At 42.1% G+C, this 22,387-nt stretch overlaps 1 protein-coding gene across 2 annotated transcripts; it reads right to left on the reverse strand.

Annotated features, from left to right (window-relative positions):
- Window positions 1-132: 132 nt before the first annotated feature.
- UBE2L3 (ubiquitin conjugating enzyme E2 L3) lies at window positions 133-17,734 on the reverse strand. 2 transcript variants are annotated; one of them, XM_053959205.1, is made up of 4 exons: window positions 17,638-17,734; window positions 9,200-9,295; window positions 5,814-6,000; window positions 133-2,828 (listed from the first exon to the last, which is right to left on the reverse strand). In XM_053959205.1, the coding sequence occupies exons 1-4, from the start codon at window positions 17,662-17,664 to the stop codon at window positions 2,674-2,676; spliced, it is 465 nt and encodes a 154-aa protein (XP_053815180.1). In that variant the 5' UTR covers window positions 17,665-17,734; the 3' UTR covers window positions 133-2,673. The 2 variants fall into 2 exon arrangements, with proteins under 2 accessions (XP_053815180.1, XP_053815179.1); XM_053959204.1 differs by lacking the exon at window positions 17,638-17,734 and adding an exon at window positions 16,985-17,041.
- Between the last annotated feature and the right edge of the window lie 4,653 nt (window positions 17,735-22,387).

Consider the following 22,387-nt stretch of genomic DNA (forward strand, 5'->3'; position numbering starts at 1 on the left):
ATATAGGGAGATAAGGAAATTTCTCAGTAGTTCTGTGAAAGCTTTGAAGACAACCCAAGTTGAAATTAAAACACTACTACAATCCCAGTTAATTCCCAGACCTCTGTGAAAATAAAACCATGCCACAAAGCCTTTGAGAGCAATTTTTATTAGGGTAGCAGAATGGACTTGCAGAAAGCCTATACCAGTACTCCTGGGTGTAGTTTCACCAGTGCGCTGCTTTCATTGTGGATGTTCAACTGCACGTTTAAAATTCAGCATGGCTTAGGGAACCAGAGAGAACAAGAGCTTGATTTCCTGAGTTATCATAGGACTTCACACTTTGATTTCTCCTCCTCAGCCTTCAGCCACACAGGTGCCGGATCCCTTTGTTCAGAGGCTGCCCCAGACACGCGCCAGCACTTTGTTTACACGTCTCCCAGTTTAGCAATTGGACTATGAAGAACACACCAAGAGAACTGATAGCGAGATCTGTCTTCGTGTGACCTCTGCAGCTGGATGGGAGCGGCTGGTGCGGCTCAGCCGGAGTTTCTGCCATCGCGCAGCCCTTCCGTCCCTTCCCGCGGCATCCGATCACAGCCAGGCAGACAGGCGCAGTCTTTGACCTGAGAGGCTTTTACAACCACAGAGTAACTATTGAGTAGCAACGAGGGCAGCAAACTAGTGCTACAGTTTTGTTCCAAATAAAATTTAGAGAATGGTAAGTTTCCATGCCAACAGACATGATCAAAGGTACAGTGACTCAGGTGATGCAGAAGTTACACACTTCAGTTTGACAGATAATTTGGCATTATTTTATTATGAATCCGAGTGAGCGTAAATGAAACAAAATCAGTACCAACTTTCTGCAAATGAAGACACAAAGATGTGAAAATTTGGTAATAGTGCTCTCACAAGCCTGAAAACACTTAGGAAATGCAAGTTTCCGTAAATAAGGTGAATGTGGTTTAACTTTATTTACCTGCCAAAGAATCTGTCTAAGAACACTTAAACATAAAATTTCTTAGCTCCCTAACTCATAAAAAAATTTACTTTCAACAGAGGTGAGGTACTGGGCTGTCATTGTTTACACTAAATTGGAAATGAAAGCCAGAGGAGAGGGACGAATAAGGAAATAGCGAATACACAAGACAAAACCAAGAGAGATCTACTGCTTGACACACTAGTACTGAAAGGTTGCAGAGGCTGTATTAAAACTGAATTTAAGAGTACAGGCAACCACCTAGGTGTCAGGGTTTTTTCAACTCTGCTTCCTGCACATTGAAATGATATGTGCTCCCAGATACCGATGGATTTCTGGAAATAATCCATTCACTCAGTAGCAGACCCCAGCTGCAGAAGGGGAGACAGCAGGTTGACTGTGTGGCAGTTTGACTGTGGAGCTAGGATCACGTTCTGGGCTGGGGAGGAAAGGCAGCAGAAGCAGCAGAGACACAGCAAAGGATGCTCAGCTCTGAACAGAAAGGGCTCCCTTTCCTTTCCTTCAGCACGCGCAGGAGTGCCCTGGGGCAGCTGCAGGACGGCTCTGCCCGATGAGGCTGATGAAGCTCCACTGACACTGAACACCCACTAAATCCCCTGCGCCGTGTGCTGAACACAGCAGCAGCCAAGCACACTCTGTCACACCTTATTGCTCAGGCCTGGCCTCGCAGCGGTGCTGGGGCTGGCAACAGCTCAAGGGCCGTCCCACAAACACAGATGCTCCTGACGCATTCTGAGGGAAAACGTTCAGAGAGGACAGCAGTGCTGTCAGATTTAGTTCCTGAATTCAAAATTAACGCTTCCAAAATAATGATTTTAAACTCAGAAGACAGTTTGTCACTTTGGTACCTCTTGGTCCCCAATTTCTGGAACTCTCCTGGATTGGTTGCAATGTTGTTCTGTGCATGTTTCCCACTACTCTGCATAGGTATTAAAGATAGAAGTGAAGGAAGTTTGCAATCACATTCTACTACTTGTTTGCTACAGATTTTTTTCTGAAGTTTTCCAAGAGCAGAACATAAGCCATATTCTAATTCAATGATGCACACAAAAACTTGGGTTTCCCCATTTAATAGACATTGGCCAGATTTACATCAGACCCAGACATTATTTCTGATTGGTTTTGTGGGTTGGATTTTGTTTATTATGTTACAAACTGACGTTCAGGGGAACTTGCAACAAGTCCCACAAAGCACAGTGCAACATTTAGAAAGAAAAGTAAACGAAACTGCCAAACACTCAATCATTTTCTGCCGGAACTGGGATATTTTTCCTAAGACATCACTTTGAGGAGGGGGTTAAAATTCAATGAATGAACTCAAGATAGTGGGAACTGCAAGGAAAAATAAGAAATGACAGCCACAACCTTTTCAATTTAAGGGCAGAATATAAGTCTAAGATATTTTTGATAAATTCTGACAAGAAAAAGAAAACAGCATACTTTAAAGTATATTGAAGCAGTGATTTTTAAACAAAGAAAGCAGAACTAGAACATCTTAAATTTTAATCCTTTCTTTACAGGTTACCTAGCCCACTTTTGATTAAGAAAACTGTAGAAAGTTAGTAACAGCCACAAGTTCACACCGAAAGGTGGCACTTGTCAATTTTCCATAGAGTCCTGCTTTACGGGGTGTCTCAAATGCACTGCTCCGATCTTCTATCATAGGTTGCTGACAGCACTTGTGTCAGATTTTAGTCCACTGGTCGCTTTTCACCATATTTCTTTGTAAACTCTTCAGCGTTCTTACAGAATTTTTTACGGTCCTTAGAGTATTCTTCAGCTAGGTCAGCCCGGAGGGGGTGCTCGGGCTGTGGATCATTCACCAGTGCTATGAGGGACTGGATTACTGTCAAAAGAAGTATAAATACTGTCAGACACTTAGATGGTTAATTTTTAAAAATCAAACTGTAAGCAAAATTCCCCTGTAAGGAAAGAGCTTTAACTGCATTTAAATACATCCCCATAAATCTCAGGCCTTTTCAAGCGCAGGGCATGAGTAAGCTGCAGTGATATGCCAAGATTTAGCTCAATGACCTTGAATGAACACCAGAAAATTGTATTTGTAAATAAAATCAACATGAATAGAGACCAAAGTGCACTACAAATGATTTCCCATGTAATTGGCATCCCATCTAAAATCCTCTCCTACAGCTGAGAACGAATCAAAGTTCTAAGAAAGGTTCACTGAAGGGATTTGGTAAAGATGGAATTTGCACCACGAAGCATTTCCCAACACCTGTCACAGGGAGGCAGCTGTGACAGACTCTCTTCTGGAAACCCTTTTTCCCAGCTTTATTTCCCTATGATTCTTACTTCTCCTATGAACAGCAGGCATGTCTTCCCTTTACTCTCAACTTCCCAAGGCAGGCACCAGTGGAGATGTACTGGGTAAACAATGGGGTGAGAGTGGCAAGGAGCTCACAGCCATGTCACAAATGTCCCTGTCACTTTCTGAAGAAAAGTCATTCTTCAGGAAATGGAAGTGCACCTGACATTTACACAGTGAACCTCACACCCCACAGTGCCATTTACTGCTACATTTTTCTCTGGGCAGGAATGCAAGCTCAGACAATCATGGTCACTCCAGCAGATGCTGGAACACCAGAGTGACTTTGGGGCATTGATCTCAGTCTTTTCCACCCATGAACAAACCTCAAAACAAATACTCAAAGCAATGCTCAAATCTGACATTAGTCTCTAAACTGCTAAACAGGAGCATTTCTTACCACAAATCCAAGTTTAAACTGCAACAAACTATCTAAGGAATGTAGAATTGATACCAGCTTCCTTCACAGTAACTCACCAGTCCTGGCCTTACAACAAGTGCCATCACATTGATGAAAACAGCAGAAACCAGCAAAAAAACTGAGTGGCAATCCCTCCTCACTAAGCAAAGCATGCAAAAACACTACAGAGAAAATGTGTCTTCAATAACCTTAGTAACAAGTAACAAGCCAGAAAAAACAGGCCTGGCAGAAGAGGAACTGCCTCAATAGCCACAGAGTTTGAAAACTATCCTGCCATTAACAGTTGTTTTTAATATTAAGTATAAATTAACAAAGAGTGCAGCAGTATGATGCACATTTAGTATGCAAAAGGTAAGTTAGTGATTTATGATGAACTTAATTGCTTCACTTTTTTGACACCTGCATGAACAAAACCAATCACTTTGATGCTGTACTAATGATGTCACATTATTGCACTGAGAAAAGCTAGGAGTGATTTTTCAGTGAAGAAGAAATCTGAAGGAAAAAGAATAGACATTTAAGTAGGGTTTTAGTAATATTGTCACAGGTTCATACAACCATGTAGTAGCAACAGATGTTGACACTAAAACAACTTGAAGAAAGAGTTAAGACAAAAAACCACAACACAGCAGAACATGTGAGATTTGCAGTATTTTGATAGCCAGGATTGGTTCAGAATTCTGATTTTAGCACAGCTTTTATTCACTCTCTCAGATAAAAGTCTCCCTACTTCTCAGGGAGACACTGACTATTTTCTGCATGCAAACAAGTGTTTCAGTAGTTCCAGCTAATGACAGCTTGTTTTTCAAGCTGGGTAGAGACATGTAAGTCCTTTAGTTAACTAGCAAAGGCTGATAGCACCAAGAGAGCTGCTCAGGTGTGGAACAGAACAGAAACCTTCCACATGTTCTTTCCATCTCATCTCTCCTGAGGGTCTTTGTCCTGTATAATCAGGGATAAATCTACAACAAATCTAAGATCTCGGCTGTCCTATTTCAAAGGTTCTTTCTGCTGCCACCTCCATGTTCACAAACATTCAGCTGCTTCATCTCTTTCTAAAACAACTACAATTTTTCTGTTTTGTCTTTGGCAAGATCACACAACTAGAAGTACTTTTTTTAGCATGCAGGGATAAACAGAAAAAAGATATCTTAAGTACAGCATTGTTTCCTATCAGGAACACAGATCATGTGAAAATAACCTTTAAGAACAGCCTGGAAGGGAGAAGTATTTTCTTTTATGGAACAAGATACTTCACTGTCACTGAAGCTCTAGCACTGCCCTAAACAGCTACTCATTTGAATTAATACTCTTAAAAAATAAGCGTTTTTTTGCAAGGATGTTTGCTTTCTCTATGTATAATAATAAAAGCTTAATATTCAACAATCATTACCTGCCAGATAACACAAAGTTCTCACCCCAACAACTCATGCAAGCAACAACAGGAAAAAGCCATACTTATATTACACTTAAGTCTGCCACAGACCCTGACAAACCCTTTGTCTTTACAATATTTACATTCTTATCAAAGACACTCTACACAGCAAGCCCGACAGCAATGATCTTTTAAGACCTAGAAGTTAATCTGTAATATTTTCTCAGATTTTGTTTATGACTCCCATGGTATTTCAAGCCATATGTTCAAATCACATGGCAGATTATAAAATATGCAAAGCCTTGAGGTTTTAGACCCTTTCTTTCAAACATCCAGGAATTTACTGAACACCTCTGGATTCTAAAGTCACTGTTTAAAAAGAAACATAGAATAAACCCCACACATACTACCAGCAAAATTTTCAAGTATGCTGAGGACACTTCCTTAATAAACTCATTAGTCATGAAGAGTTTTGTGGTTTCCTGGAGACAGAAATGCCACTTCAGTGCCAGTACCTCCCATTCCAGTAACAAAATGAGATTCCACAAGTTGTACTCTGTGCTCAACACACGCGATACATGACATAAACCTTACAATGAATATACCCTCAGAGCACTGGGAAACTGACAAGTGAAACATTATTAGTTTTAAAGTCAAACACTCTGCAAAGTTTCTCAATACCCAGTTCTTCCTCCACATGGAGTCCTACCTTGGTCAGTTTTGGTTGCTGGCTTCCAGTTTTCAGCACTAATTACTGGCAGACAAACCTGCCCCTTTTCATCGATGTTAGGGTGATAGATCTTTGTTTTAAATGTAATCTTAGGAGGTTTGAATGGATATTCTGCTGGGAAGTTGATTTCAATTCTGAAGGCTCCTTTATCATATGGAGGATTGTCCTGCAACAAGAAGGCAGAATGTCAACAGTGTGGCACATGCTAATGGACACAAGTGAAAGCAGCATAGTACAGACATGGATTTCATCGATCTCTTGAATGACCTCTTTGAAAGGCATTTTCTACCAACACTACTGCCAGGTTTATGTGTCAGGAGACATCAAAACCCATGTGAGAGGCAATACATCCTGCACGTTTGCATCCACCCTGGATAAAGCAGGTTGCCATTGTCCTACATTTCTATGGGTAAAAAAGCATTCAGCTCCATTTACATCCAACCCAAGGACCTCTCTAGTAAGTAATTTTATTCTCAGCTTTGTGTTTCAAAAAACATAGTAAAACCTTTCCAAGACACAAACAGCAAACCTGACAAGGGAAGTGGGTTTCTGAACAGTTATTTTGTGTGTCTCACAACGTGGTGGCATGAACAGCAAAGCAATTTGGTTTGTCAGATCTCACTAAATGTTTCGAGAACGTTTTTGTGCTGACTACGCAAAAATCTGCTGAGCATTCATTGGTACTAAAGATAGATATTCACTGTGTTTGCTGATGAGAACATTCTGAATTTGTATGCAGCTTTAGCACCCACTCTTATCAGATCAGTTTTGAAGGAGCAGGATGAGAGAACTGTGAAGTGAGCAAAGCAGTTCTTCAGGCTGAAAGAGAAAAAACAATGCCCAGAATTTCACTTAGAAAAACCTGTTAGACTATTGATACTGATGCTTCAGATACTGCACAAGAGAGGCAGAACAAAAATAAACCACTGCTACATTTAAAGCCTATGAAAATACTATTCTGCACTGAAAACAGTAACTATAGAATGAAGCTTTTCCAAACACTCTGAGAACAAGAATCAAAGGATGAGAGTTTCCAGTTGGTGTAAAGTATAATCGCACACATTCTTCATTAGCAACCAGACCCTTCCCTGCAATCAATTCCAGTCCATAATTTATCAATACTTGGGGGTGGGGAGTGTTCTATTAAAATATATGTTGACAGAAAACATTTAATTTTAGGCTTATCCATGTGAAGAATTTGGTTGTGTGTTTGTAAGAAATACAGCACAGTTTCTCCTAGGGGGAGAGGCAACTACAGCAGTGGTGGTGGTGGTGACAACTTAGGCAGTCGCTGCCCTCTACCCCCATAGCTCAATTGTTCTTGCCCCTATCACGTGCTGTAATTTGTGAGGATGTCCAGTGAACTGACACAAGAAGTGACCTGCCTTAAAAACCTCCATTTTCTTCACTGTGCCTCTTACATGAACAAGGAGCCCAGGCTACATTGTCTTGTTTTGATGTTGAAATCAAACAAATAGGGTACCTTGGCCACCCACAGGACACAAACTACTTCATTCTACAATCTAGAACAGGAAAAGAAGTTGACCAAGTATCTTTAATTTGCTTCTTAATTGAGTGAACACCCTTAAAAACTAACATTTGTTCTGAAGAACCAAATATGTTACAAACAAGAGCTTTTAAAGCTTTACTGCCCACCTTTACTGCCACCTATCTTTCAAGTAATTCTGTATGAACACTATTAAAAATAATATGCATTATCTTTCACACCTTCATTAAGCAGCTGACCAAAAAATGCCCAGTTATAGTGTTTAATAGTCAGTAACTGGTTAGTCCTACTGAAGTATGTGTCTTTAAACCCTAAGTAAGAACATTTGCTAAAATGGGAACAGCATGTGAAGCAAAAACACAGAGAAAAAAGTTTAACTTTCATTGAGCTCATGTATTGCATTTATGAGCCATCAACTGTAACACTAAAACATCTATAGCATAACCTCAGAATAAAAACTTACACTACTCTTTAAACACAAAGAACAAATTTGAAATTACTATAGGAAGTGTAATTTCATAACAAAATTCTCCTTTGACTATACCAGCAGTGAATTTGAGGCTATTTCCCCTGTAACAGGACATACTACAAATCAAAAGGTGGGTCTGGAGCACCATTCACTGCACCAACATTTAAACACTTGTGATGCTGCAAAGCTTTGCAAAACAAACACCACGCTCATCCTCTGTCGAGCAGAAACTGTTAAAAATAGCTGCTGTACACCACACATTCCTAATCTTAACAGGAGCAAACAAGTATTTTGTTTTATTAGTCATATTTACCAACCTTCTACTGCTTCAAAGTATTATCAAAGCACTAAACTGTTACACATGAAGCACAAAGTGACTGATTAAAGCTAGTTGTTCCTCAGCTCTGTCAAATTTCAGTGTCAGATGCCACTTGCTTTGTTTGCAGGAGTAGTGTCAGCCACTCCAAGGAGTCACTTGCAGGCACGTAAGTAAACAGCAAACTTGATATATTCCACAGCATTTAAAGTGTAAACGCCCAGCCATTACCTCAGCCTGTGCCATGTGAGCTCCAGAGCAGCCTCTGACTAATGTAGCACTGCTACAGAGATGTCTCCAAGTCTTACTCATATAATAAAAAGACAGACTTACACTGGTTGGGGAGGCTTTTTGGCACCACCCACAGAAAACCACAACTGCTACCCCCATGGCCCAACCCCGATTGCTGCAGACTAAAAATAGCTCTTAGAACCAAGGCAGCCATTCCCCACTGCTATGGGCCACAGCTGTGGGAAATACAAGAGGTGAAAATCCAAGTGACTTTCAACCAAGAAACCAACACATCACATTTCCTGCTTTCCCCTTAGTAACAAATCCCTCTCTATTTAACTAATAAAATGGTTATCTACTTCAATCAAGCATTCCCTAAGAAGACTGCAGTGCTCTAAAAAAAATTAAGTGAAATAAGTTTATTTTGGCACTAATGCCTAAATAAAGATACTACTTTCTTTTAAAGAGCTCACTTCAGAAAATCCAAACCTTTTCCTTGCATCAAATTTTTCCCAATACTCAGTTTTATCCTAGTAATAAACCTAGTAAATGAAAAAAAAGTACATACTAAGGAGTAAAAGTATTTAATATTTCCTTTCTTTTTCCTATGATCATGTAGATTTTGTACTTTAGGCTTAATGTAAAACCAAACTTCACTGCTTCCCCTTCCAACACCTCTCCCAGCAGCCCAGTGCCACCACGGAGCTCCAGCCATGCGTCAGCCCAGGCCTACAATAACGAATTCTTTCATGGTCACCAGCAGCACCACTGAGCTGTGGATTTATGAGATACAAATGATCCTCATTTTATTTTAAAGCTCATAAGGAGTAGTCTATACTCACAGGAACAATAAGCCCTTGCCAGGTCAATAAATTAGCTTCATCAACCTGGATATTACGGAAGTTTTTCATTCCACATTTGCGGATTTCTTCAAGCTCCTGAAAAGCAAAGCAAAGTGTTAAGTGTAAGTTAATAATTGTATTAAGCAAGATGCTCACATTTATTTTTTCAAAATGCTTAAAGGTCAATGTGGTTTTCTTTAATTAGTGGTGTGGCAACCCACACAAATAAGAAATAAAATTTTGCACCTGTAAAAAGTAAAATTCTCTGAGACTCTTGACCCTTATTTTCTGATATATGAGGAAAACACAAAAATGTCTTGTTATTAACATCATTATAGACATAATGAAGCAGAAATATTAAAAAACTACATTTAAAACTGCTGTTCTATCTGAAATGTCTATCAGTGCCTTTGGTAACAGACTACTGACAATACTGAGAGGTGCAGAAATAAAATACATCTTAGGATTTGTGTGAAGGAGAACAGTGATTTGGAAGAACTATTTCATAATAGTTTTAAACAGGGATAAAACCAATGAACAGGCCAATTATTTCAACTGAAAATGAGCAAATTCCTGCAAGAACAGCTTAAATTGATCCAAACCCAGAAAAATATCAATCAAACCTTGTTTAGAGCAGTAACTTGAAAAGATTCAGTTTTCTCTCTATTTAGTATCTCAAAGCTTACAGTACACACTAGGATTCCTCTCTTTAAATCTGTATCAGTCTTGAGCAAGGTTATCTTTCTGCACCAGTTAAACTCTTCTTACCCAGTTAATGAACCAGTTATCACTAAAATAAGTATTTCAGCATTTTTATATTTAAAACGACATATAAGCCCTACTGTAGGGACTGTTTCCTGGAGTATTTCATAAGCCCTAAAAAGAAACACCTCAAAGTTCCACTTTTATTTCCTCTACAACAATTACAGTCCTTTGTGGTTGAACTCTGCCGTTTTATTTTTAAAGAGAATTCAATGAAATATGAATTCAAAAATCATCCACAGCAAAACATAAAAGTTTCCCAGTGCTTTCAAAGCTGCAGCACATGCCTGGTGGCTGCATAGGTTAGGAAAAAATGTTGCTTATACAGCAGCACTGGGGTTGCTCTGACAGAGCTCAGCTCTGCACTGGGTGCAGGTGTCTTGCAAAATTAGGCTGGATATAATTATGATAAACCCACCAATTACAAGCAAAGGCACTACACAATTGAAAACAAAAAAGATCAGTTTTCCTGCTATAAGTGCTGTAGTGTCTGTGGTTTGTTTTCTAAAATAGCTCTATGTTCATCTTGGATCAAACCTTTCTGCACTTGACTGGCAGATTTAATACCTGCAGTAACCTCTTGCATAAATTCAGCATCATGACAAAATTCAAACCCAAAGGGAAATGAGAATTCCAAATGCACATGAAACAAAATCACGACAGCCACATATCAGCAAATGAACATTTATATTCCTTCCCACTGCACCTACTAAAGCAAGAGCATACTCTGAACACAGTTTAACCTTGGACACTTGGATACTGAATTGATGCCTAACACTATCTTCATGACACTAACCCTGACCTTTTAGTCTAGACCCATGGATTAATCCCCAAATTCCACTGCTGCTCGATTTATGCAATGTCACAGACAGTTTGGGTGTTTTTTTAAAAGAGCTAAGAGGATTATCCCATTTCCTTAGAGCAGGAAAACATAAGCCCCCCCCCCCCCAAATAATCCCATGAAGCATATTTATAGGGATAGAGAGCAAACCAAAATATTCAAAAGAAAATAACCTTTACGACTGCAGCTCTAAGTGGCACTTTACCATAACTCAGAGTGCAAATCCCCACAGTGCCTTACTTTGAGTGCTCCTGCACAAAGCAGCAGCTCAGGAGAGCTGGGCAGATCCTGCGCTGACTCTGTCCTGACAGGGTCAGGAACTTGCTTTGAACTGAGTTTTGCTGCTCACTCCCATCACATACAGAACTGTGAAGTCCTGGCAAACCACTGCTCCACAGCATGTAAAAGGAATAAATTCCATTCCACACTAGATGTATCACATCAAACACTGGGGACAAAATAAGCTAATTAAGCAGTAGTTATTTAAGCATGAATAAACGTGCATCATAACAAGTGCCTTCACTCTAAAAGAAGGCAAGAAAAATGATTTTAGACTATTTTCTAGTTACTATAGCAAAAACATTATGCATATGACAGAAATCTTCCCCATTATGCCCAGTGGGACTGCAGCTTCCATGCAGGAGCTTTTGTCCCAGGTTCAGACAACAGTATTGTACTGCTGCTGGCCCAGAGAACAATTGTCCAGATGCAAAAAAAGGAAGGATTATAACTCTATAATTCAGGTATGTTTTTAAACTAATACAACAAATTAGAAAAGCATAGCTTCACATTGCTGGAAAATTAAATACCTACATTTTATAGTTAGATTCAGCTTAAAAAACTGGATGTTGAATTTAGAAGTCCAAGAATCCCATACGGAGATAATTATAAAATTGTAAAACCTTGTATCCCACCAACGAAAAGTTAAAATAAATAGGCAAATCGTTTCCCACTTTTTCTCAAGCCCACTATATGAGAGAGGGAATTAAACAGTACAGAGCCACTAAGGAACTAGACAAAAATTATTCAGACCATCTTCCTCTTTGAAATGACATATGAGGCCTTTGCAGGAAACCGCTTCCAAAATCAAAGCCGTGGTAATGACTGGAGCGTGTCAGGCCCGTACCGTGCCCTTCTGCGGGAGGAGCTGACAGCTGCGCGAGGGACACCAGGGATAAAGGCGGCAGCTCCGTGCCTCTCACGCAGCCAGCACTGCAGAGGTCAGGGACAATCCAGCCACCTCAACTCCGGCCTTAGACAGATTGAAACTTGTACTAGAAATTACTTTTCTTACACTAGGAGTGTTTCAGACGTCGTGTATGTCACTCCAAAGGAATCAACTCCGTGGTGGAGTTCTTTACAAACAGCTCTTTCCCCATTACTCTCCTCACAAAGGCAGTGTAACACTACACAAGCCGCGCTTTCGAGAGTGGTCATTCACAATTTAAGGGTGTGAGGGGAGGTTGTTTTGGTTTTTTCCTTCTGGCAACTGCCAAAACCCATAATAAGGATCTAACTGCCTCATGGCTAGGGAGGCAGACACTGCAGTGTAAAAGTACTGTTAAAAAAGTGAATGAGCTACTAAATACTTTAAAGCAGCACAGATTAAAAGCTAACAATACCTTTAACACGGGCTAGAGCAACTCCAACGGGACAAAAATTACTCTATGAGGTAAAAAGATACAGTCCAGATATTTATTTCAAAGTAATACTTATGAGTCTAGGCAGACAGTAAATAGATTAATTCCTTTTCTTGTCCTCCACCCCTTAATTTTGTCAAGTAACATAATTAAAGGAGCACAGGAGGAGCGTAACTAAACGCTCCAGTTAGATGACTGCGGTAAGAATTTGAATCAATCTTCATTCCCCACTCCTTTATCAACCTTGCATGTGACCTTGGTGCATTGGTTTATCCACTTGAAAAACTGAAATGTCTTAGTTCATGGGGCTCTCAAGAGAGATGATGTTTGTAATTTGGAAATGTTCGGACAAAGTGTTATTCACAGCACATGAAATGGAGAAAACGCTGTTTCAGAGGTGGCACCTGATCTTCAAGCATGTAATGCTGAAGGTAGTCATAAAAGTACATACTACTTCTCATATATAACCACTAAAGGTTTAAAATTGTCATTTTCAATACTGTGTAATCATTTGGGCTGTTCAAATAAAAAATTAAGTGTTTTAAAGTAGAAAGAAAAGTGGCACCAGCTTAAAATGTAGCTAAATCCTTCAAAAAACCTGATACTGTTTTGTCCATGCATCTTTCAAGTTTTGGGACTTCTCTAAAAACCCAAGCCAGATAGAAAAATGCAGTGAAGGCAAATATGTGTAAGAGTGCAATCCGAGAATATGGGAATAAGTGTAAGAGCTCATACTGACTTTAGTAAGTTCTGCATTAAAGCCCAGAATACTATTAAATTCACAAATAAAACAAAAAGCCTCCTGAAATAACCCTAAATCATTATTACAACTTATATTTATCTGTTTATGAATACATTCTCTAAAAAATCCCTGTAAGTCAAACAGGCTCCAAAACACTGAACAGAAACTGGCCAGTTTCACTTTCTGGATTTACAGTACAGAGAAGTATTAATAAAACACCTTAAAATCTGATTCTACCACACAAAAAAAATCCATCACAAATCCAACCAAAAACAGAAACAGAATTTAGTTCTCCTAAGAATCAGCAGTAAGTTTCCTTTGCAACCCTGTATACTCACGTCTTATTGACTGAGCAAATCTACTTTTTGGCAAAGTATTTTCATTTAATTAAAAATTCTTTTGTCAATTCTCAGTTTCAAAAAGGGAAAATGCTTCCATAGTCTCACTTCTGCCTAAGGACAATCATACGTTGCTCAAAACCATATTTCCATTGTTACTAAGAACTGAAGTTTGGATCAATCCAGAATTATTTTTCAAGTATCAGAGTTGTTTAAAACCCGTTTACTTGGGAGCACTACAGTGTTTACAGGACCACAGCATCCTGAAGATTGCAGGCCACCTACCTGGGTGCGGCCCCATGTTTGTGTTTTATCATGGAGGAGTTCAACAGTTGCATAAATGTTTGACTATGCAACTATGGAAGCAGAGTAAAAACAATAAAATTAAAATAATTGTCAACACATCTCACTTCCTATGTGAAGTGTTATTTACTCTTTAAATTAGTTTTCATTTTCTGTTGCTAAAGATACTTTTGAACATCGAAAAACCAGGAAACCAAAGCATGGATCTTTCAGACAGCTGAGCTCCATCTGAGGCAGTCACCATGGAAGGGCCCAGCTCCACACCTGGGGCAGCAGAGCCTTCTCCAGGAGCACCCAGACACCCTGTGGGAGGTGCAGCTCAGCACCAGATGCTACTACCCCTGCAAGCACTCTGAGTGTCCAGCACCAGAGCAGCCTTCCCTCTGCACCTCCCCACACAGCACTCAGCCACAGATCCAGCACGAGGAACAGCTTCTTTAACGTTAGTAGGTGGCAACTGTGCAAAGCCTTTCCTTGAAGTATCCAGGAGATCCGTGTTCCCCATCACGGGAAGGGACAATCTCCCTTCTGTGAGAAAGGGCCATGAAGCCCAGTACCCCCTTCAAAGAGAAGCCTTAGATCCTCTCCTAAATAGAATCACTCCATATTTGTGTGTTTTAACCCTGAGAGACTGTCTACAACATCACATCCTTGACAAAGACTGCTTCTTTCCCACCCTTCACGTTTCACAAGGAGTCAGGATTCAACAACTGGGGCTCTTTGAAGAGGTGTAATGGTGGCTCACAGATCAAACCTCCACCTCAGATGTCACTGGAATATGAGTCACTAGCCCTGTTTACTTCACGCTTTTGCTACGCTAAGTGCACTCCTGGAAGGGCACACCTCCACAGAGCTGCTGTGAATCAGGGGAGAAGACTTTGGTTAGGTGGCACTATTTGATGGGATAAAGCTCAACAAAAAGGGGCCATAAAAAAGGTCTTTGGCCTAGGGAAGGCGATCTGCTCAAACACACTCTCAGATGACAAGCCAATCTTGTTGTCTTTATGACTTGAATTCATGTTTAAAATCGAATGGCACAAGTATATTGGCAAAATTTGTAATGCTTGTTTTGCACAGAGGTTTGTGAACTGAAGATGCAAATGGCTTCCCCCACTGGAAAAGGGCATCCATTCCCTCCTGCACAGTGGACACGACTCCCAGTTTTCTACAGGCAGACAGTGAGTTATTCTGGATGTACTGCATCCAGTCTCTTTGAGCCATGGTGATTAATACAAATAACTATGATGCATGACTTGAGTCCAGAAAAAATGCAGTACTTCAAAATGTTGGCAAGACCTTAAGGAAACAGGAATTGCTTAATTTTATATAACTTTAAAAGGTTTATGGTTTAGTCTCATTTATCAAAGACAAGCTTGATTAGTTAGCTCAAAGAAGATACAGTTAATGCTTATCCTAAATTATTTTAAAGGTAATTGACTGACACAGTGAAAAACCCTACTTCCTTTTGTTATAATTACTCATCCTTCCAACACCCTGTCAAAGACACCCCAAAGACTCTTCCCAATTGCAAAACTTCAACAATGAAAGACTTTAAATCAAAATGGACCTGTGAATCTGGGACTTTAACAGTGCTATTAGGTTGATACACACGTGAGCCTGGACCTTCACATCATGCTGCAGCAATCCCGATGACATCATCCCTACGAGAGCTCTACTTTGTTCCTGCCAGATGAATGGCAAACCCAGAGCCTTTTGGGCTGCCTCCATCCCCAGAGCAGGAAGGGAGCTGCTGATTTAACAGCCTCTGCAAGCTGTGGGACACAGCAGCCCACAGCTCTCGGACTGCATAAAACCCACACAAACGTGAACAAGCCACAGACATTAGGCAACAAAAACAAAAGTGAAAATATAAGAGGTAAGTTTCGAGAAACAACTGCCACACCAATTTTCTAGAACATACGGTCACGTTATCAAAACTCCTTTTTAGTGTATTTTAGTGAAAGACTGAGGTGCTAACTAATGTTTCAGAAGTATAGTAAAAATGAGGAGGGGGCTAAAAAGCAAGAGGCACCGAAAATATTAAGAACAATTTTTATTGCCTTTCAGATTCTCATTTTCTATTTTAAATTAATGAAAAAAAAGAAAATATATATTATTCCTACCAGAGTAGTAGTGATGTGCTTTTGAACAATTAATGTATTATTTCAGAACAGGCAAAAAAACTACCTTATAAAAACAGTAAATAATTTTATAACTGAAACTAAGTGAAACCTTATTTGCGTATAAAGCAACAGACATGGTGATTATGATACTAAAACCCTGAGAAAATATAGAGCTATCAAAAACAAAATAAAAAATGAATTCCATCTCACCAGGATCCTTAAGGACAATTAAAGGTTTATGCCTACTGATTTTTAATATATATGAATGACACTGCACACAATCTATCTACTATTTAATTGCTCCATAGAATATCTAAACCAACAAAATGAGTCTTATAGGAGCACTGCTGAGCTATTGGTTTCCTCCAAAATACCCAAGTTATAATGGTTATTCATATATCTGCACCATCAAGGAAACACAACTTCAGGACGGGCCATGAACATGTCCTGGTGAAATCCCAGCCCTACTGGGGGTCCACGTCCTTGAAGCCAGCTGTAAAACTGGTATTAAAGGATTAAGTTTAACAGAATCACCCAAGTATCTGTTAAATCCCAGTGCAGGGTTATTCTGCACCCCACAGGGGCAGGTTTTTAAATAAGCTGAAACAGTGCTCAACAGTTACAGGGTCTTTCCCCTCCATTTCCCAGAACTGGTCTGTAAAGTCCATTGATTTCCTCACAGGCACTTTGCATGCAAATCTGGGTTCTGCCACAGCATTTTCCAGATGAATAAATTTTATGCCACTATGTAGTGTATCCTAGGCAAACCTTGCTGCTTACAGTTTATAATGTTAATTTGCAATTATATACAGCACATAAAATAAATTTGTGTGCTTTGGGGGTAATGCTTACTATTTTCCTCCTAAGAAGTAGCTTCCTCCTCAAAGAAAATAACGAGAAACATAATCCCGAGTGGTATTTAACCATAAACTATACGTGCTCTTGGTTTAAGCCCAGCTGGGGCCCAGTTTCCATTTCCAAGTATCATCCACTGTTCTGGGTTCAGAACAAGTAAGAGTGAAGACAAAAACATTACCACGTCCGCAGCGAATGAAGAAACTTCTGAACCCAGGTCCATGTTTCTGTGCAATAAACCTCTTACTCATACAAGGAAGAGGTTACTCTCCGAAACCACGAAATTATTTCATCCCGGGCGCCTGGGGACGGTTCCTCACCGGGGCGAGCGCGGGGGAGCGGCGAACCTCCCCCCGCAGAGAGGGAGGGAGGAGAGGGCGCTTCCCCGCCGAGCCCTGCCCCGGCAGGGCCGCCGAGCCCTCCCGCCGCCCCGGGGATGCCCCGGCCCCGGGCGGCGGCGTTTCCTTCCCCCCCCCGTCCCTTCCTCTTTGCTTAGTCACCCTGGAGCCCCCCGAGCGAGGGGGTCGGGGCGGCCCGCGGCGCCCGCCCGGCGTCCCCGCCCAGCCCCGGGCGGCAGCCGGGTCCGCGGGGCGCTGCCGGAGCGCGGGGCGGCGGCGGCGGGGGGGCGGCGCGGCCCCTCACGGCCGCGGCCCAAGTGCCGGCTGCTCCCGCTCCGGCCGCCCGGGCGCGGGGCGCCGCGGCGGGGCGCGGGGGAGGCCGCTCCGCCGGGGCGCGGCGGGGGAGGCGGCCCCGCGCTGCCGGAGGGGGCCGGGGCGGAGGGGCGGCGGCGGGAGCCTGGGCCGCCCGCCCGGCGGCCCTGCCCGGCGCTGTTACCTTCATCAGCCTCCTGCTGGCCGCCATCTTGGCTCTGCTGCTGCGCCCCACAATGCATCGCGGCGCGGGCCGGCCGCTAAACCCTGCGCTTCCTGGGGCGGGGCGTGCGCCCGGCTCGGCTCGGCCCGGCCCGGCTCGGCCCGGCCCGGCTCGGCTCGGCCCGGCTCGGCCCGGCCCGGCTCGGCTCGGCTCGGCTCGGCTCGGCCCGGCTCGGCCCGGCCCGGCTCGGCCCGGCTCGGCTCGGCCCGGCTCGGCCCGGCTCGGCCCGGCTCGGCTCGGCTCGGCCCGGCTCGGCCCGGCCCGGCTCGGCTCGGCTCGGCTCGGCTCGGCCCGGCTCGGCTCGGCTCGGCCCGGCTCGGCTCGGCTCGGCTCGGCTCGGCCCGGCTCGGCTCGGCCCGGCTCGGCTCGGCTCGGCCCGGCCCGGCTCGGCTCGGCTCGGCCCGAGGTCTCGGTGGTGCCTTTTCAGTCGCCAGTCACTGATTTAAAAGTGTTGCGATGCCTTTTTCTATTTACTGTGCATCCCCCAAATTCGGTACCGTCTTCCTCGGCGGGGAAGAGACAACCACCTGTAGTCACAGGCTTTCTCAAACAAGTCCACGTACTCTTCGGAGCCCTTCAGAAGCTTTACTTCTTAGTTTCTTCTAACACTCTGGAGGGAGAGGGAAGGGCGATTTTCGAAGAGGCATCTGACCACAGATCCATCCTCAGCTCCGCTGGTCTCAGATGAAACCCCCCTGGCCTTAGCTCTCCGTGAGCAGCCCAGTCCAGCCGCACCCCTGCTTCCAGCGCCCTGCCGCGATCTCTGCGAGAAAAGCGCTGTGGAAGAGGAGAAGATGCCCTGTCAGTACGAGGCAAGGCTGGCGTTTGCCATGTGCTGTTTAGCCCGTTAGCGGAGCTCCTGCTGTAGCTGCTCCCCAGCTCTGATCCACAGCATCCAGCAGCAGTGCAGGTGTCCTCAGGTATCCGAGACACAGGGCTGGCAGATTTAAGTTACTACATGGACATGAGACATAAGTTACTACATCACATCTAAAATGCCACCAAACATCCGTGTTCAGGTACCTGACTTGCTTCCTAAAACCTTCTCCATTGACCCAATGTACTCAGGAATTACTCCAGGACTGCTGGATGTATGGCCTCAATTCCCCTTTCCCCCACCCTTGTGTAGGTTCATGTCCTGACTTGATCTAACACTTGTTCTGCAGAACAAGTCACCAACAAAGTTCTAAGGTCAAAAATAAACATTACAAACTCATACAACCTGAAAAAGGAAATGTTGTGGTTATTACAACCGGCTTTCAAAAACTTGTAAAAATGCAACAGAAGTTTTTAATTATTAAGCACAGGATTATAATCTTAAAATTAGTCCTTGAATAAGCTATTTGCTAATCAATATTTACATTAATATAGTGCTTATTGCTACAAAACTCAATCAATATTTGTTAATGAAATAAGCTATACTGCACCCATAGGAAGCATCTTAATCCTCACCTACTTCATATGCATATTATGAAATAGTTTGTAAATAGTTATTAAATATATTTGATGTTCACGATAACTTTATTCTATTAGCTATGTAAAGATTTTTGCATTCATTTTACTCCAGGAAAATGGACTCAGAGGAAAGTGAAAGAGGCAGACCCTCGTGGGGAAGTAGTGGAGAGATGCAAAGAGAGCCTGTGCTGACTGGGTGAAGTTACACACGTGCCAGGCAGGCACAGGCTGTGAGAAACCAGAAGCTGCAGAGGCTCTCTGAGGATTCTTGATGTGCTGCTCAAGTGGGATGCTGGTGATGAAGACTTAAAAATGCTGACATCTGATAAAGAACTAGATCAGATTCTATGATTGTGAAACGTAGAAATATCTAAATCTGATACCATGGTAACTTGGAAGGAGAATTCTTACAACTGATTATCCAGATGTCTACAAATATGAAAAACAAGCTGGTCCAGATACTATCTTGATTTCTTTATTTGCCAAAACTCTATTTATATCTTCAGCTCATCTTTATTTGACTGCATAGTTTTCCAAGACTACCATATGTCTTCGCATGTTCTCTAAAGAACTTTTCCCCCAAAATAGAATTATTCTGTCCCTCTTCTATACCTGCATTGAGACACAGAGCCATTAAACACCAGAGAGTATTAGAAGCACCACAGGGAATTCTGAAATTACTATCTGTAATTTTAATCCATGAATTTACAGCTTGTAAGAGAGTGTCAGAAGTAGCTGGGGTAATTATAAGATAATCCGCATTTCCTTTAACAAGACCAAAATACCACCCACACTCACAACAGCCCAGCCAGCTCTTAATTGGTGTTGAGTGTAGCTGTCCTCACAAACTGACACTTAATGTTGAAATCCTTTATTACAGCAGTGTTTGAGAAGTTTACACAGAACTGGGCACATCTCACACACCTGCTGCCAGTACCCTGGATCCTTTCAGTGCCTGGGCTAGGCTGGATCCAGAGCAGATCTGATGGTGCCAACATTCCTGTGCATCTTGTGCATGACCAAGGACTGCAGTGCTGGATCTCACCTGGGCGCCACTTACTAAGTCAGGACACGCTGTTGTACAGTCCTGGAGGAGCAGCAGGAATTTCTTTTCAGACAGAATATCATCAATTATACCTCATACTCTTCTGTCAGCAGCAAAATCCAGGCCATTTGTTACATAGTTTGGAAGATGGTTCTGCATTTTTAAACTTGCCTTTGGTGTGGTTTCTAGGTTGTATCCATTATTTTACTTGACACTTAAGAGTGTCCAGAATGCAGGTTTTACTGTTTATCCTGTAACATCTTCAAAAGATTGGACACTATACTTATTCCTGCCCTCTGCCAAATAGAACTTTCTATCACATTTCCACTTTTTAAAGCAGCATAACTGTTCCACTTCTAAAAAAGAAATTGTGCAAACAGACTTTGTGAACAAGTGAGCCACAAGAGCCCAACTGTTGAAAACTTCAGAAAAAATTCTCCTGGCTACTTTACTGCTATGAAATGGCCATCTGAAAGAAAACAAAAACCCTCATGAAAACTGAAGGGAAGAGGAAAGCATAAGAATAATTTGATTGCAGTAAGAAACCTTGGTACCCCCACATTGTGCCTACGGGTGGGAGATGTCACTACACCACAAGAACAGCAGAGCAGAACCAGGGAAGGTAAAGAGAAGGACAGAGGTGGTGATCAAGAGAGTGCAACAGTGATGTACTAAGAGAGATTAAAGTGACTGAGGCTCTTCCACCTGCAGGGGAGGAGTCTGAGAAAATATGTGAAAAGCTTATGAAATCATAAAAGCAGGGGCTGAGATGAATATGAGGCTGTTATTTGTCAGACTGGAATGAAGGCACACACACAGAGACTGATCAGTCATTACAAACTGCCCAAAGACAGGGCCTTTTTCCACAGCAGGTAATTGATGTTTGGAACTCCCTACCACAGGCTGTGGTAAAGGCAACAGTCAGCAGGTTCTAAAAGGAACTAGTCAAACTGGGTTACAGGTCTATACATGGATTAAAAAAGAGAATAGGTGTGGAATAGTCATCTAACATGTCCAGTTGATGTCTGGTCATAATTATGGATACCTGGAAGTGTGAGGTGACACTTGCACCTCACAAGGCTTGCACGGTGGTCCCTAAATAAACCATCCTCCCCTGCCATGGACAGTGAGAGAGGGGTGGCATAGGTGGGCCTCGGTTCTGGTCCAGCTGGACACTTCAGATATTTAGGATTCCTTGGATATTATGATTTCCAGAATATAGACAGAATTCAGATCTCAAATGGGTTCCAATACCTTGAAAATTCATCAAAGGGACCTGTAGTCCACAAGGGCAAAATTAATCTCTAGGAACAAGGAAAAAGGTAAAAAGATAAGATTAAAATATAATTAATGCCTTAAATAATTATATGCCTTTCCATTGGAATTGTTAAATATAAAATGGGTAAAAAAAAGAAAAAAAAAAAAAGAAGACATAATTTATTATTCCATTGACAATCCTCCATCCTTTATTCCTGGCCAACAATTTAAAGTTTTTTTGTAGATTTTCTTGTCTTTTCAGTCTCTTAGATCTCTAATGGCAAGCATTTTAAAGCAATTAATTATGTATGATGATTGTCATCTGACATTTGTTCTGTCTAGTAAATATCTATTGTAGAATTATAAACACATTGTCTTCCTCCTGCATTTTGTGTGTCATGAACTTTATTAAAAGGATTCTGTCCTATACAGATGCCTTTCCCCTTGAATGCAATATTTCTTAATCAAAACCTAAATGCATTAACTCTCCTTTGATGCTGGAAACTGGTCTAGAGATGGAGTGGGGAATGCACAAAGTATTACAAGAATAATACCATGAACTTTATGCTCCTTTCTATTCATGTTTCATTAGCTTCTATCAGCCTGAATCAGAGACAGGGTCCCATGATGCTAGAAATTCAGAATATCACAGTGAAAAAGACCATTTCTCTCTGAAAAAAACCCTGAGCAGTTGTGGTGGTTGGGGACAATCACCCCCAGAGAGACCTAAAGGACCTGGAGGGACTATGGAGTATTCTTCAAAATAAGAGCTGCCTTGGAGGGCGGGAAGCTCTCTGGAAATGAGGCAGGAGGCAAAGCAGCACAAGGACACTGAACTGCTTCTACTGCCCAGCAACTGGAAGAAAGAGACAGGTAGTGACACGAGATCACTTTCAAGGCAATTAGGTCTTGGCTTCTTTCACAGGAGGCCACTGAGACACAGGAATCAGAAAC

Source organism: Vidua chalybeata, chromosome 18 (assembly GCF_026979565.1).
Source record: "Vidua chalybeata isolate OUT-0048 chromosome 18, bVidCha1 merged haplotype, whole genome shotgun sequence".
Classification (NCBI taxonomy): Eukaryota; Metazoa; Chordata; class Aves; order Passeriformes; family Viduidae; genus Vidua; species Vidua chalybeata.

Excerpts from the sequence above, each read along its gene's own strand:
- UBE2L3 (XM_053959204.1), bottom strand. The coding sequence starts at position 17,026 with ATGGACCTGGGTTCAGAAGTTTCTTCATTCGCTGCGGACGTG. Across the intron at positions 9,296-16,984 it reads CTTCATTCGCTGCGGACGTG|GAGCTTGAAGAAATCCGCAA; the intron begins GTAATGTTTTTG and ends TTTGCTTTTCAG. Across the intron at positions 6,001-9,199 it reads GGCAAGGGCTTATTGTTCCT|GACAATCCTCCATATGATAA; the intron begins GTGAGTATAGAC and ends TTCTTGTTGCAG.